The following is a 17,058-nucleotide window of genomic DNA, read 5'->3' on the forward strand; positions in this document are numbered from 1 at the left end:
ACCAGCTCATTGGACAGTAAAATTAAATTTTCATTTTTCTTCATGAACAATTACAAAGGTTAACAAAATGAAAGTTAACTGTGAAGTACCCATTCTGGGAGGAATTCTCTTGGCTGTGACTACAGCTGGGGTCACAGAATAAAATTCATGCTGGTCCATGGCCTATGTGGGAGACACAGTAACTTGGTGCAGCTTGGAACAAATAATTTCACCCATAATGATTCAATTAAAGTTTAAAGGGCAGAAATAAAATAAAATAGTCATGCACTTCTCTAGATGAGAGCAATGATTAACATGTACTAAACCCCAGAACATATACCTCTACAGTTTATTAAAACAAAATGACAGATATACAATCATGTAGCAGAAAACTACCAGAAATCTCTTTGTCCCTACTGCTTTCAAGTAGGATGAAAAATAAAATATTCAGTTATATTCCCACCATTATTAAAGACAATATATAAAGCATTCTTTCAGACTTTAACCATCACCTTATTTAAGTAATTGTGAATTTCACTTTAAAAGTTTACATTTTACATTTTCCTTTTATGATTTGCAGATTTTAACTTAGTCGCCTAAAATGTGTACTTCGGTTCTTTCCTACAAGAAATGTAATGAGAATTTTCATATAAGAAAAATGTGTTGGTTTCTTTACCAGACAATAAGACAGACTTGAGGCTACTCCTTTAGGGAATTTAGTTAATATTCTAAATCCTATTTGCTAACAGAAGCTGGAAGTTAATTGAATATTCTCATTTTGTCTAGAGTTCCGACAGATCTTATACCTCAATGTATTCTTCAAAGAACAGATAACTCAATCTTCCATTGTCATCTTAGGTTACTGCATGATGCTCTGATAGATATCAAATGTTATTTATTGTTGAGGCAATATAAAACTTCACTCTGACATACACTTAATTGTAAATGCAATTTTATCTACGTTCAAAATATCCAGTATAAGCTTGGTAATAAAGTTGTTGGAATCCCGTATGACAAGTGTCTGCTGTCTGCTCTGACAAAATGAAGTAAAGGTTATGTGTATTCAAAATGACAACAGATATCTCTGTGTCTCACAGTTCTCAGCTAGGTCAAGGAGCACAAAAACTGGTACATCAGAGCACACATTTAAAAGAGCTGTTCCAAGGAGATAAAAACCTCATCAAAACTAAGATTACTGGGTCTTATTTCTAGCCACCAGGTGCTTGTTGACATTTTCTGACAGATTAATAAATTGATATAGTTATTTATTATCATCAATACTAAGGCTGTCTATCTCAATCCTAATGCTAGGTCCCTTGAGCAGTAAAAGATGTGAAATACATGACTATATATATATATATATATACCTACTTCTACACAAATGTGTGCAAACACAAGACAGGTTAGGAAACAATAAAAACAATGAAATGTATGAAACATCATAAAAATGTAAACCCATATTTGATAAAGTCATATAAAAAATGAAGTTTTAAATTTACTCCATTACTTTTGCATGCTTTTCTTTTTTAATAGGAACAAAATTAATCCTGTATAAACAATAGAAAACCTATTGAACTGAAGACATTGAAAAAACAGGGGATTTAATGTTTGGATCACTTTCAAGCAATGTAATTTAAATTATATCCTGACCACTCATTGATGAAAAAGAAATTGAGTGTTGACTCCTTTTCAGAATAAGAAATATAGATATTGAAGAGTTCTATGAGTCAACTGCTCTGTTACATCTTCCAATACTGAATCTTAACTGTCGATAGTTAATGATTCCTAACTACCAAGAAAGATATGCAGTATTGTATTTCACTTTATAAAAAGTGTTCTAAAGTGCTCCAAAATTCAAACTGTTTGAAGAAAACTACCTTAAAATATTAATTCTGTTCAACAAAACATTTCTATCTCTTATTTTTTGTGATGTATCTTAAATGTACAATTGCTTTGCCTTTTTACTGAACTCATACAAACTTTTGTAAATAACAAATACAACAATAAGATGTTGTACAACAAATACATTAATAAGATGTTTTGCATTACTATTTTCAATGAATCAGAAAAGTTCTTTGTGAACCAAAGGGTCTACCGTATCAGATTAGACTTTCTGACTAAGGCATTTCTTCAAGCTGTAAATGCTTTTATGAATTTCAGTGACAAGATGAGAAATTAAACCCATTCCTGGTGCTTGACATTTACCAAAGCTTTTAAAAACCAGTTTTGAAATGTTTTCAATGTAAATTTCTTCCCCTGAAGAAAAAAAAATAAAATCTTTATTGCATGGAGTTATAGTCTAGGTGTCAACTGAGTGAAAACAGAGAACCAGAAATGCACCAGCTCTCAGGCTTACCTCAAACTCAGCGTGCTTGTGGACATCTTCAGCTCTTTGTCGGTTTAAAATAAATTCTGCTTCATTTGCAACACGCACTATATGGTCTTTCATTGCATGACACAATAATCTAAAATAAGAAAAATCAGAATCAGCCTTTTTATTTGATGTACTTCAAATAAACTATTTTGGTAGATTTACTTGAAATGGAAAATCAATGAAACTTCTGCAATTACATTTTCAGATTAGTTGAAATAAAAAAATAATTTTATCCAAATTTTTCTGCATTGTGAAGATACAAAGAAATCACATTAAATGGGAGAAAAGTTTTCCATTCATTACTGAAGGCAAAAGTTCTTAATGGAAGAATATATTTTGATTATGTTTTTAACAGCAGTCTCAACATGAATACTGCACTGTCATTTGAAAAGATCTAGAAAATTGCTTAAACTCTTACTTGTACCTTTGGAAACATCAAATAGAGCTAATCCAATTTCAGTCTTTAAAATTCATCACTGAAGATTTAAAAGTCTATTAGAATTGCAAAATAATATCTCTCACACATTTCTTCAAACACTAGTGTGAAAAGTGCATCACTTTTCCATTTTTTCAAGGTATCAGAAATAGTCAAAACTTACTCAAAAATGACCAAAACTCAGATTAAGAGCGGATTGAGACTGAGGATGGCAGGCAGCCACATTAACTTAAGACTTTTGTAAAGACCACAAAATAACAGGAGGTGCATAACAAAATTTCAGCATAAACACTGTGTTGTTAAAAATGCTCACATGTTTTTGGGCAGCAAGAATGGAACCAACTGCTTTCTTCTCCCTATCGTCCATATCTAGGTTTGCCCATTATATTAAAAATTACTCTGCTCTTCTTATCAGCAGGGAGAAAATCTCTTTCAGGGTGCAGTGACCTGACGGGTCTGTTTAGGATCAGGAAGAAGTGTTTCTTTTTCTGTGAAAGTGAAACATGGTCTGGGATTTTCCTTCTTGCAGCAATAGGGAAAGAATTTCAGAGTTTTTTGTATTAAGGCCGTGAAATTTCTAGCAAATTCAACCCTAAGTTGGTGTTTGGTGTTAGAAGCACCACAAATTAGAAATGAAAGTCATGATTACTAAACCTTACACCTGTAAGATGGAAAGATCTGAACTCTATTTTTGTCTCCTTTGGTGTGTTCTACCATCTGTGAATTAAGGAAATGACTAACCCTGAACTAATATTTAATAAGCGTGCATGGCAAGAGAAACCACAATGCTGGGGCCTCTATTTTAGAGATGAAGACAAAAAACTTGGATCAAGGTTTCACAGTGGATATTCATGCTTTTAATAACCTTTTTAATTATATCTAACCCTTTGCTATTTCTAAAGCAAAAAGTTTTTTTCTAATTATAAGCTGAAAGACTAAAGTTGCCTACACTGCAGTTTTCAAAATTTAGCCTTATTTTTTCATCTACCCTGCTGGAAGATATGTTTCAGTATTTTATTACTGTTAAGCATTCAGATTTTTATTGTCAAGATGTAATGACTGCCCTCAGATATGGATTAGGAGTGAACATTAGTGGATGAAAAGAAGATGATGACAGATCCTTCCGTGGTGCCTAGCAATAAAACAAGGGGCAGTGGACACAACATGGATCACAGGAAGCTCCAGCTGAATATGAGGAAAAATGTCTTTACTTTGTGGGTGACAGAGCACTGCAGCAGGGTGCCCAGAGAGGTTGTGGAGTCTCCTGTCCTGGAGAAATTTAAAAGCCATCTGGACACAGATGTGCAACCTGGGATATCTCAGTGTTATTTCAACAGTGTCTTGCCAGCTGCCTCAAGCACTCTGACATATCTATCACTGACTGAGTCTTCTTCAAGAAAAAGATTTAACAAATTAGTAATATCACAAAAGTCAGGCCACAGCCTCTTAAAAGAGTATCATCAACTAAATAATATGGTATCAATGTGTGGTAATAAGGGATGTACTGTGATTCACTTACCTTAGGGGCTTGTATGCACCTAAGGTAGAACTTCAAAGGCTGGGTAAACTATGTTTTTCTATCTAGAAGGCCATTAATAATCATGCTAGTCCTAAAATCACTTGACAGAAAGACAGACTTTGAAAAAAGGAAGGATAAAAATCCAGGCCATCATTTAAAAATCTTGTGTGGCTACAAAAGAAACCTTGACCTGGATGTTTTGATTTGCAAGTATGCAGGGCTGAAAACAGAAGCATAATAAATTAAAGCAGTTAAATGTGTCATCGCTGAGAGGCAGTGACTACAAGGTTGCAGAAGCAATGTCTTACAAAGGTTTTTGCTGAGGTACTTGCTTCTGTGCTTTTTCAATTTTAAAAGCACTATTAAAAATAATTTTTGGTATTGGTTTTAAGTTTTAATTGAAAGATACCATGTATTCTCAAACTACATTCTTACTAAGTAAAATATTTCCTGGGTTAAATCAGAGCCAACTAACTCTGAATCTCAGATCTATATAGACACAGCACTCACTATTCAATGCACTGTCTTAACTGTTTTATACCTGATGAAAAAGCATGATAATGTTGTCATCCTTTGAATACTAACTAATTTATCTAAATTCTGAAAAATTCAACCACATGCATGGCATAACATTACTAAAAAAAAAAGAAACTTCCAACTTTCTGGCTTGAGAAAAAGTGCCTACAACTTATTTTGGATTCTCAAAGGAAATAAAAAAAGAAATTATTCAGAAAGAATCCAAAATCAGGAGAAAGCTTACCCTCAGTAGTACCAAAGGCTTCCAGTACATTAAAAAAAATTAAAAATCTCCCTTCACACACTACAACTAAGAGAAAAGAACAAGGATCTCTAGGTCAGCAAATTCACTCTTTATTGCAACAGGCAGCTAAATCATTCAAAATCTTTCAAAAACTGTTTTTAGTTTATGACACCTATTTTCATTAAATCTACTTCATGAAATGTGTTTTCAGTATATGAAAATGTGATTGAGTTACTTTCCTCCTACACAGATCTTGGAAGACTCTCTGATGCTTAAAACCCTTTTCCTCTCCAATCCAAATGAATTCTTTAGCAGTATTTACTGTCTTGTTTTCCATAAACCTTGTCCTTAGGTTTACACAATCCTTCCTTCTGATGATCTTCTGATATTCTATGTATTCCTATTTATTATGCTAAGTAAACCAAATCTCTTATTTTTTCTTGTATAGCAAAACAGTTGGTAAGAGGGGTTTTACTAATATCATAGCTTGATTTTACCTTTTCTGCAAGTGCATATCCAAAACTGTCAGCAGTATTCTAGACACTACTTACATAGTAACATGAATTCTGCTTTATTTCAATGGAAATACCCTTTCTGATACAATTCTAGAATTGTTTTTCCCTTTTTCTTAGCCCCATATTCTGTGATTTTGCACAAGAAAATTTCAGTGATATTTCAGTCCTCAGATACTTCCAAAAGATGCATATATTTTCTAGCATGTATTTTCAAGAATATGAACTCCATGTACTGTTACACTATAAAATATTTATATAGTACATTACACTGTATAACATTTATATTAATGCAGGTTAAAACCCACCCAGTATATCCTGATTGATACTTCTCTCATCTGCCCAACTAGGTTTCCCATCCACAGTTTTTTACAGAGCATTCTCTTTTTGGGGAAAAGTCTGTCCTCTGGAGCTTTCCCTAACCATCATCCTCTACTGGAGTGACCAATCCCACTGAGAAGGACCTTGAGGCACAAGAATTCATGTATACTTGCAAGATCAAAGGGGTGATCTAAAATTTGAGAGCTTTCCAATTTTTACTCTCCTTTAGGAAAAAAACCTGTGTTTTTTAGTGAGATCTCCTTATCCCTGAGAGACTGAGTTATACCCACTGCTCTCATTCACCCTTGTATATCCTCATCCTGTTTCAGCAAGCACCACCCTCAGCAGACCTAGTAGCTACACTAAGGTTGGGACAGTGAGGAATCAGGCCTTCTGATCATATTTATAAATGTATGACCTACCTAAGCAATACTGCCAAAAGGCTAAGGACTTTCATGAGAAGTTTCACCACAGCCTTGCTGTACTTTTTATTCTCACTTCCAGTAATTTATGATTTACAAAAAAAACCCCCAAAAAACAAACAAACAAACAAACAAAAAAACAGAAAAAAAAAAAAAAAAGCCTTGAATAAAAAAAGTTAAAAATTGACCTTGAAAAATGTTTGGTTTTATCCTATGTGACCATTTCTTCAGTTGCACCACTGAAACTCCTACCAGTATTGAAGACAACCATGCTTGCCAGATGATCAGATCTCAACCAAGAACTGATGACCAGCAAAAAAACTCACCCCCTCTTTGTGTGGCAATCCTTACTGCATAAGGCAGAGATTAAACATGACCTATGAAACTTATGATGTCTCTTCACCCAGACAAGCTTGATTTATATTAATGCCCCCAAATCTTCAAACCACAGTTAAAGTTCCTTTACTAGGAAACAGGTTTGACTTTGTTTTAGACTGAATCAAAAGACTTTCAGTAGGGAATCCACCAGCAAAGGAGTCTGAAATGACTTGTGTCTCAAATCCTTCTGAAGAGAAATGGGCTTTCTGTTCAGATAACTGTGGAATTTTCAGCTGAAGATATGGAAAAAATCTCTAATTAAAATAACCTAGTACTTCATAAAAAGCATGACAAGGATTAAGTATCTGTAGGAATAAATGGTAGGGTCTGCTTAATCTAAAAATGGAAGAATCTCAGACTTATGAGCAAGACCAGACTGAGAGCAAGTTTCAGGACATGAATATTCATAAATATGAGTTATTTGTAAATATTGAAGTTATTTTAAATCCATGCATCTAGCTTTCCAGAATTCTGTCCTCAGCAAAGTAACTTTAGAATTTCAGAGTGCTTACTGGTTTAAGGAAGATGTGAAAAAGTATGTGCAACCAATCAGAAGCCAGTTTTACAGGTAATGGAGTTTAAAAAGGCTGGATTGTGGAGTACCACATTCCATGAAGTAATTCAGATAAATAGCCAGTGCCTGGGAGAACATTTAGAGTTTTGGAAATAGTAATTGAGAGAATATACACAAACTGTATTAGAAACCTCTAAAAAACATAAAAAGCTTGCAAAACATCTAAATGTGGATTGGGAGGCTATTTGTACACCTATCAGAACTGAAGAGAACTGGGAAAATTCTTATTTCACTAAATATCCTAACCTGACTTTGCTATCCTGCAGTCATTTGTTCCTAGTAATAATCTCACACAGAGAGAGAGCACTTATAGCTTTCATGCTGCTGGACAAAAGGATTGATCTTGTGTTACCCAGTCTTTCCTTTATTTGAAACAAACTAAAATCCCAGATCATTCCCAAACAGCAATTTTCAAAAAAGATTACCAAATGAACATTTGTTATAATTTAGCTAAGGTCTTTTTTCCTCTACTCATTCCTGAAGTTCTGCCAACTCACATGTCCAGGGAAACAGATGTTCCTCTGACTTACTTTCATCATATGCCCATAGCTTTATTTAAAAAAAAACCAAAAACCAAAAAACACAGCCTGGAAATGTGCCATGTTTTCATCAAACAGTTGTTTTGACAATTATTACTCTTAATGGCATTCATAAGAAATGCAACCTATAATTGCACTTGGTTTCTGCAATAGGACAGTTCATAATAATAATTAAAAATAAATAATAATTTGAAAAGTTTGAAGTTCCATAAGATGCAGTACTGCTATGAATACTTTGAAAGTAAATTCCTATAAATTTTGCAAAGTCATGTCTAAGACAGAGATCTCATTTTTTGCAAGACAGCAATGATGAAGAATTACCTAGAGAAAAGTTTGAAATTATAGCATGCAAACACTGGCTATTCAACTACAACATAAGCACACTGACAAGACAAATTTCATGGAGGGTAACTATAATTGTTTCAGAAATGTCCCAGAAGCTGTAACACATTCAGTGAAACTCAGAGGTGACTACAAAAAATCTGTTCCACTCCCCATAAAGACTTGCAGAAGAATTTTCTAAATCAAGAGGAATCTGTCTCTTTGTAATTGTGATTGCCCAGTAAACATCCATGACCAGCAGTTACAACTGAGACGGCCTTTATCTCAGGATCAGCCTCTGCTTTGAGATATGACCTGATCAGGCAATGCTAGAAGGGGCAAGAAAACCTCTAACAGATCTAAGAACTATAGCTTGTACACAAGTACAAGTACACAGATGGTTACCATAACAATGTACACTTTGTCCAACACAAACTACTTGTTTGGAGGTAGGACAAGGACTATATTAAGGAGCATGAGATCATGAAGAAGCACATCTAAACAAGGGACACAAGCTCACACTTTAGCTGGAGTAGAAATACAGACATTCAGTGCCCACTTTTACATAAGTATCTATGACAGGACTCTTCTACTAAAGGAAGAGGACATCTAGGATAGATTTCCATAAAATGGCCACCCAGAATTAACAAAAAGTTCCTCCAATCAAAAGTTACACTTGGTGAAGATGACAATAAAGCAGCAGAATTTGGTTATATCTGTCAAAGACAGAACAATCAAACTCCTTTGCTCTTATTTATGTTTTCTAAGTGCTACTGCTTCCCCAGTGCTATTTTCTGACTGCATTTTCATATGTTGGATTTTGTACATCAGACCAGAATCTTTTGCAAGTGGTAGTCCTGAGCTCCATATGATCTGATGACCCAGTATCTCGCCTTCTTGGATGTTTCAGGTCAGGTCCCCATTCTGTCCTGTAATCAAGATCATTATCAAAGCAGAAACAAGGAACAGCATCCATTTTGGACCCTACTACTAGATCAGCTCTTTGAGAGCTATTAAGAGACCCAACTGCAGATGCACATCCTAAATCAAATATGCCAAGTGGCACTATATACCTTTTAACACATGCCTGAACATTTAAGTATTGCAGACAGTGAATAATGGCTGAGAATTAATTTACCACAAACCAAAAATATCAGAACTGACAAACTGCAACAGAGATGTTCAAAAGAAAGTCTGATGCAGTTACCCTACAATCCCAGCTGAGGTAACAAGGAAAGAATATAATTCCTTATGGGCCTCCTTCCAGGACTGAATCAGCAAAATTTAAAGAAACACTGATTTCCAGACTATTTAAACATTCTATTATTTTAAAAAATATTCCAACAAAACAAGGTTTAAAAGAAAATGGCTTCTTGCGAATTTTAAATATGCTCAGAGGTCCACATAGGTGCTAAAATATATATTTTCATGGCTAAAGGCAGAAAGCACACTTAGGTACAGAGATGGAATTACAGGAGGAAAGTTTACAATTTTAAATCTGAGATTAAATATAGGCTCATGTTGCCATAAATTTATATATTATTATATATATTAGAATTAGACTACTATCTAAATTGAAGAAACTATGTAAAAAGTAAAGGAAAATATTTAAATGAAAGGAACAAGATAATCTCTTCAAAGAGGTGAATAATTTGAAAGCATAACAGGGGAAGGAAATGGATGATGAGGATAGTAATTCAGCTCTGAAAGATGAACAGATCATGACCTATAAAATCCATCTCTTAGGTAGGATAGATCCCTGAGATACTCAGTCAAAAACATCAAGTTAAGGTACAGCAAATCAACCACAAACCTTGGACCCTGTTTAAGCAGTAAGTCTTTTATCTATTTAGCTGTCCATCTATTCAGAATGAAAAGTTCTAACTGATGCATGAATTTTGTGTGACCTTTCTAGTGTCACGATAAATGGTGCTCATTCTTATTCCTGTGACCACAAATTTGATTGTTTTATCTTTTTTATGATATAAAGCAAATAGGCTGGTTTTAGCTTTCCAAAAGCTAACCAGCCATGGATGGTTTAGCTTTTGTAAATCCATGTTGATTGTTCTCAATTACCTTCTGTTTCAAGCAGCCAGAATGTGTTTCAAAGGGACTTGCTATATGGTCTTCCAAGGGCCAGAAGAAAAAATGACAAGCTTTTCTCTGGATTTGGAGGACTGTTTTAAAGATGGGTGTAACATATGCCTTTCTCCAGGCACCTGTAAGCTGCCCCAGTTTCCTTGACTTCTTGGATTGGTGATCAGCCTTGCAAAGACTTCCACAACCATCAGATACACACCATCAGGCACCATGGGCTTGTATGGGACAGGTTGTCTCAAGGAATTCTTGACTCAAACCTTATCCACTGTTGGTAGAGGTCCTCCTTGAACCCTTTCACTAAAGACAGAGCCTTGATAAAATTTAATGAAGACTGAGGCAAATAAGGCATTGAGCATCTCAGTCATATCTGTGACTAAATCATCCACCTCATTCAACAAGATATTTCCCTTTGTCAGTCTACTAATGAAGCTCTTGTTGTCCATGATATCTCTTCCAAGTTTAATTTCCAGCTGACAATACTCCTTACGTGCTCATGCTTCTAAATTCCTCCTTTCTAGCTATCTTCTAGTTCCACCTCCTGTGTACTCTCTTTTTGTATCAGAGATTTATGATAATTTCTTTCTGCTGCCTGAACCACTCTCTTGCTATATCTACATTTTTTCCTGTCCCTGCACTTCCATAATGCTGTACTTAAAAGTCTGACACCTTGTAGAGAGCTACCTTGAGGCACACATTTGCCTCCCATGGGATCCTACTGACCAGTTTCCTGAATAGGCTAAGATTTGCACACATGGAATTTGCATTCTGCTACCCTCAATCCTCACTTCCCTCAGGGCCTTGAATACCACTGTTTCATGGCAAGTACAGACAAAGGTGTCTCTAATTAATCACATCTAAAAATAATTCTTGCTTACTGGTAAATAGCAGATCCTGCTATGTGTCACTCTGAGCTGCCTCATCCTGTATCAAGAAGTCACCCCCAGCACTCTTCAGTAATTGTCTTCCCTACATGCATCCCACCTTGTTGCACTTCCAGAGGTTGTCAGGAAGGTTAAAGACTCTCATGAGGAACTAGGGTTTGTGATCCAGACACTTCAAAGTGAGTGAGAATGCTTCTTCCTTTCCCTCATTCTGCATGAGTGGTCTGTAACACCATCATGACTCTCCTCTGGACTCTCATCTTGTCCTGCATGCTATCAACCAGACCATCTTCCATCCCACTAAAGAACTTCAAAAATTTAAACTCCTTCTTCACAGAGAAGGCAACACCCCCTCGTTTTCTCTGACTACCTTTTCCAGGGAAACTGTCTATTGCAGCACTTTTGTCACACAGTGCAGGCTGTCCCACCAAATTTTATTTATTCCTTCCAATGATGTCACAGTTTTGTGATTGCATGTGGAATAATTTCTACTCCCAGTTGCCCAAGATGTATGCATTTGTATACATATTTGCTCAAGGTGGGTGCTCTTATCTCCTGTTTTTGTCAGTGAGCAGACATTTTCTTTTGACCTCATCCATCACTACTCCACTTACATGTGGGCCATAGTCTCCCTCACGAATCATTCCTAAGGAATGTCTCCTTTCACAGCCAACATTGCAGATGCATCCAGCTCTAAAATTGTGAAGCCTGTTTATATGTACACACCAATGTAAATCTGAAATCCTAATTAAGCTGCTGTCAGTGAAGCTCTTGACATGTGTGATACCCTCAACATCACACATTCATAGCAGGAGACTGATTAAATAGAAGCATAAAGTTCAAGATCATAACCAGGATGTCACTAAATCTTTCAGGTGTATTACATACCTTGAAAGAATTAATTTAAATCTGTAGTCAGATCTCTTGTTACATTAAAAGCTGTTACAACACTCTTATTTTTAGAAAGCTATATCAGTGTTTCTGTATTGAATTCCGAAACTATGTGTTATTCAGATCTTCCTAAAAAAACAATATCTACACCGAAAAGCCCAAGAAACAGTAAATCATCCAATTTAAAATGAAAATGCAGTTTGTTAAACTAACAGGAATATATCTGTAATTGTTTAAACTACACCTAAATTGAAATATTTTATTTAAGAACATTCCTAACGCATTCAAAGATCTAAAAGGCACTTAAATTATTTCAGAAAGAAATAACAAGAGCTAGGTACTCAAAAAATCAACCTACAGCATCCATTAAAATATAGATGTCTAACTGGATATATTAAAACTGTGGATTTCCACATTACATCTAAATATTTTCATCCACATTCAAAAGAAAAGTCTTTTCCAAAACTTTTGATTTATTTCCCAGGTCTCTCAAAAGCTTACCCAGAAAGTCCTTCAAAAGATTCTTAGTCTTCATTTTGCTTTTAATAATTTAAAATTCAATCATTATTGCACAGTGATTATATGCAATTTTACATCCCATTAACCCTGCTTTGTTTTAATTATAAAGATCCTTTGTTAGATTCCTTTAAATGATCCAGTTTATAATTTCAGGTTATCCTAGGGAGCACTTTAATTCAGCTGCACATTCATCAACTCTTTATGTCCTGTTAATTGTTGACAACTGCACAATTGCATTCTCTAGCTATGATTGATGAATTGCATTCACAAGTTTAGCTATTAAGTAGAATAAATATTTATAACAATTTTCAGTTAAAGGATTGTTATCTTTGTTCCCAAAAGGGTAAATTAAAAACAGACGGGCTGATTGCAAAGAAGAGTATTCCAGTAACACACACACTTATTCCAAAACACCTTTCCGAGAAAAGTATAGGGAGGAACATGTGTCCAAGGGCAGTTTGATTAGACATTCCTATGACTGGATTTAAGGAGTGGCTCTTAAATAATAAGCTTATTCTAATTATTTAGTCTGTTGCCAGGTAATATTTCTTGTACAATGTGCAGTCCATGACCCACTCAGGTGAGCCCTATTATGGTGTAAAAACTCATATTTGCACTTCACAGCAAGAAGAATTTCCAATGGAGGGATTTACATTTTCTACTGCTATATAGCACCATAACTTCAGTGTGCACAGGGAGTCCAAGAGAATTTACAGCAGCCAAATACTGGGTAATAACTTTTTTTTTTTTAATACTCATACTCCTATATTTCTATACTCTGATGTTTTCTAAATTTCATTTCAAATAAATGCATGACTTAACCACAGAAATATCAGATAGAAAAAAATATTCTACAATAAAGAGAAGACTTGATACTTTGGTAATGAGATATCATTGGTGAAAAAAGAAATCACACATAGAATGACATCTCTTCAACAGGTGTATTGCTATTTATTTTTTTTTTTTTTTAGCTGCACATAACAAAATGTGTAGATTCAAGTGAATTTAATGTATTGGCCAATACAAATCATAAACATTGCATAAGTGGTTTAGCTTGTCTTAGGTACTCTTCTACCAGAAAGGCCAAAGAGTCTCCCTTTGCTTCCCAGCTTGCTGTCAGGAAGTACTGAGAAACAATGCACAGAGTAGAACACACAGAATTAAAAATACTTGAGGACTGGCAAAAAAATTCATAAAAAATTACAAAATCAAGGAAACTTATATAAACATAATATCATGTGTGGTTTACAGGACTCAAATTGGACTGGAAATTCTAGATAAAATAATCATGAAATGATAGTGGAGAGAAGTACGTTTGTAAATGAATGCTCTGCTCCTAAAACAGATGGAGCAGCAGATGGTTTTACAGATTGGGCTCCCTGGACTCTCTGGGTGAAACAACCTTGCTGCTCTAGAGAATGGTGGTTCAATTCTCAAATAACCCTAAACTTATATACAGTTCAAGGAAATTCTATTTCCTTCTGTCAATAAACAAATTTTTCAGAATTTACACACTTACAAATTAAATATTTACTATATAAAGTATCTATACAGTAAATACCTTAATTAACACAGCCTTTTCACAATCTTTTTGGAGCAGATGGTGAGGAAGTATTATCACCCAATGGAATAAATGCAAAATGACTACTTGTTCAAAAGCTTTGAAATTCATTACCTTCCTTCATTGATGAGCTCAATAAATGCAAGTCCTGCATTCTTCTGAATAGAATTTTGCCATTCCTAAGAAGGTAAAACATAACATAATCAAAACCCAAGGATTTTAAACCACATTTTTTGAAGCTGACCCTGGTGACTTCCTAAGGAAATTGAATTTAGGAAGAACTTTTTAAAAGCACCACCTCCCCCCACCTCCCCCAAAAGAATGATCTGATAACTTAAAAACTGTAATTCATTCAGATTTTCAAATAAATGTTAGGTGGTCATGTCTTCTGTTTCACCCTTAAACAAGCTTTAGTTTCCTTGTCTACAGAATATAAAAACACATATTGTTTCTCCAGTTCATGCAGTTGCCCAATGATTAGTGGAACAAAGTACACTTTTCATGTGGCATCACCTTGCACATTTTATCATAAAGGATAGGCAATAATCTGTGTAAAATCCATCCTCTCAGTGTTCAATTTTTGCTTCTTTCCAATTATAAGTGAAAACAAAACCAGCCTATAATCACAATCTAATTTTTTGTTTTACTGTTACCATGGATTCCAAAGATGAAACTTCAAACCAATTTAAACCAGCTGATATTAAATTTAACAAGATTTTACTTCATATACCACTAAGTTAAAGAGAAGCTTCACAATGCATCACAAATAGCTTCTGTGATACAACCCACTGCCTCTATCACATCAAGAATTCTGATACTTGAGATGGAAAAGGGTTGATCTCTCTCTCTCTCTAAGAAGAGATTATTTTCTTTTGCAATAATTCCTTAAAATTTTTCTTTAAAAACAATAAGCATTTCCTCTGAATCATAATGAAAAACAAAACAAAGTATATTAGCTGGATTACAGTTCACAGAGAGATTTCCTAGACTAAGACTTCATGTTGTCAATGGGTAGAGTGTTACAGTTACAGAACTATTCAATCTACATTAATTTTTTTCCAACAGTAAAAAAAAAGGCAGAAATTCACAATTCTTGTTTCCTAATACGGGTGAAAAAAGATGGTTATGCATAGATAAGAAAATTTTCTAAAAGAATAGCTGTGAAATCTAGTCACTAATCAGCAAAGTGCTTCTTACTGATTATACGAAAATTCACAGATTTGACCAAGTCATGCATCTTAAAAAAACCCCAACAACAATAATCTAATACTCATGATTGGTTTTATAAAAGGCGAGCTACTAAAATAAATAAATAAATAAAACATACTCTTGACCCGAGGCTGAGCAGGTACCTCCTGGTTAGGGAAGACAGAGTATCAGCACTCAAGCCTCCAGCTTATAAGCTGGAAAACCATTGTAACAGGTCCTTTTTTCAGTGCTGCTGATTTTGTTATTTTTCAAATCCAGTAACTGAAGCTAATAATATCACTTTTGGAAGCAGTTAAATCATCTCTGTAGAGTAGAAAATCACTCTGAGAAACTAAGAATGAAAGAATTCAATTACCTAAAACAGGCACCTTGAGACATCTTAAGAAACAAATCTCTGGCTTAGAGATACTGTTCAAAGTGTAGCATTTTTTATTTTTTATCAGAGCCTTTTACTGTACACTATAAAAACCACTATTAGCATTTTCTTTTGAGATGCTTTTCTGCACCACAGCTGCTGTGACTTTGCCGTCAGGAAAGCAGAACTGGTATGACTAAAAATCAGGAAAGAAGCTGAAAAGAGAGAGGAGAGAGGAATAAAGGCTTCCTAAGACAAGTCAAAGAAAGCATGGTAATTAAATTTTGAAAAAGAAACAGAGGGTCTCCCTGTGTGTGCAAAAGCCCAAGAGTATTTGGCTTGAAAGTATTTGGTCAGATCTCCCTGCTCAGTGCAAATGTCTCAAATTCTGCAGGACATCCAAAAATGGCTAACTGGATTTTATGTGTGATATTTTAAATTGCCTAAAAAGCCACCAAGAAGATACCTATATCAAAGCAAACAAATCTCTTCTTATATCTCCACAGGTGGAAAAACTCATCTATTTATCCAAAGTAATTATTCATGATGAAAATGTTTGAAACTTGCCCATCTACCCAAAAGTAGTGAAAAACATAATGATGCAGAACCAGAAAGAAACAAGGATTCATGGTTCATGCATTGTTTCAATACGAAATACCAACCACAAGATTGATTAAAGACTCTCAACCTTCCATTAATCCACAAACAAGAGAATAATTATTACTGCCACAATGTTCTGTCACTTTTAGGCATAATTAACGGAACAGATTCATGATCCTGAGAGATGTCCTATATATGTGAAGAGGCACCTGGTTTTCTTTTTTCTATTTTGTTTTTAGAAGATGCAAATGATAGATTGAAAAGAACAGTTTTCAATGTCAGCATTACAGTTGCCTTGGCAATGGCCCTTCATGTCATCACATGTACTTTAAGAACTGGATTAAGATGTGGAGCAATTTTGTTTATATTTTCTTGGATTCCTGTCCAAGAAGGAATTTTTCTCAACCCCAAAATGCAAGAAGTTGAAAAACACTAAATGAAATGAATGCAGGGACAGTAGTAGGAAGATTTATGCTACAGCCAAGTGGAATCACAGCATAGTCATTGGGTTATTATCAGCTAAGTGCTTGAATGACTAGACTACATCTCATGCGGTTTTGGTGTAGCTCATATCATGAATCTTCTGAGCCTTACAGCAAGAGCTTGAAGCCTTTTCCATGCCTTAAAAATGCATCTGGCAATTTCATGCTGAAGTAACAGAAGCCTTTGACTAAATCATGTCCAAGACAAGTATTTCTATATAAGAATGCATGGATCTTTCTTTCCTTGGGGCTCTTGTTTGGTAGGGCAGTGGGGATGACTCAGAACAAGGTGGGGTGTAGGAGACTCAGAGGCTGTCTAACAATG

At 34.9% G+C, this 17,058-nt stretch overlaps 1 protein-coding gene across 9 annotated transcripts in view; it reads right to left on the reverse strand.

Moving 5' to 3' along the window:
* The window catches only part of NBEA (neurobeachin), a 457,700-nt gene that overhangs the window by 220,313 nt on the left and 220,329 nt on the right, over positions 1–17,058 (reverse strand). For all 9 annotated transcript variants that reach the window (XM_033515238.1, XM_019006696.2, XM_015628205.3 and 6 more), the window contains 2 exons: positions 14,202–14,266; positions 2,336–2,444 (listed from right to left, as the gene is read on the reverse strand). In XM_033515238.1, the coding sequence (XP_033371129.1) occupies positions 2,336–2,444; positions 14,202–14,266 (174 nt within the window). The remainder of the gene's footprint in view (positions 1–2,335; positions 2,445–14,201; positions 14,267–17,058) is intronic.

Source organism: Parus major, chromosome 1 (assembly GCF_001522545.3).
Source record: "Parus major isolate Abel chromosome 1, Parus_major1.1, whole genome shotgun sequence".
Taxonomy (NCBI): domain Eukaryota; kingdom Metazoa; phylum Chordata; class Aves; order Passeriformes; family Paridae; genus Parus; species Parus major.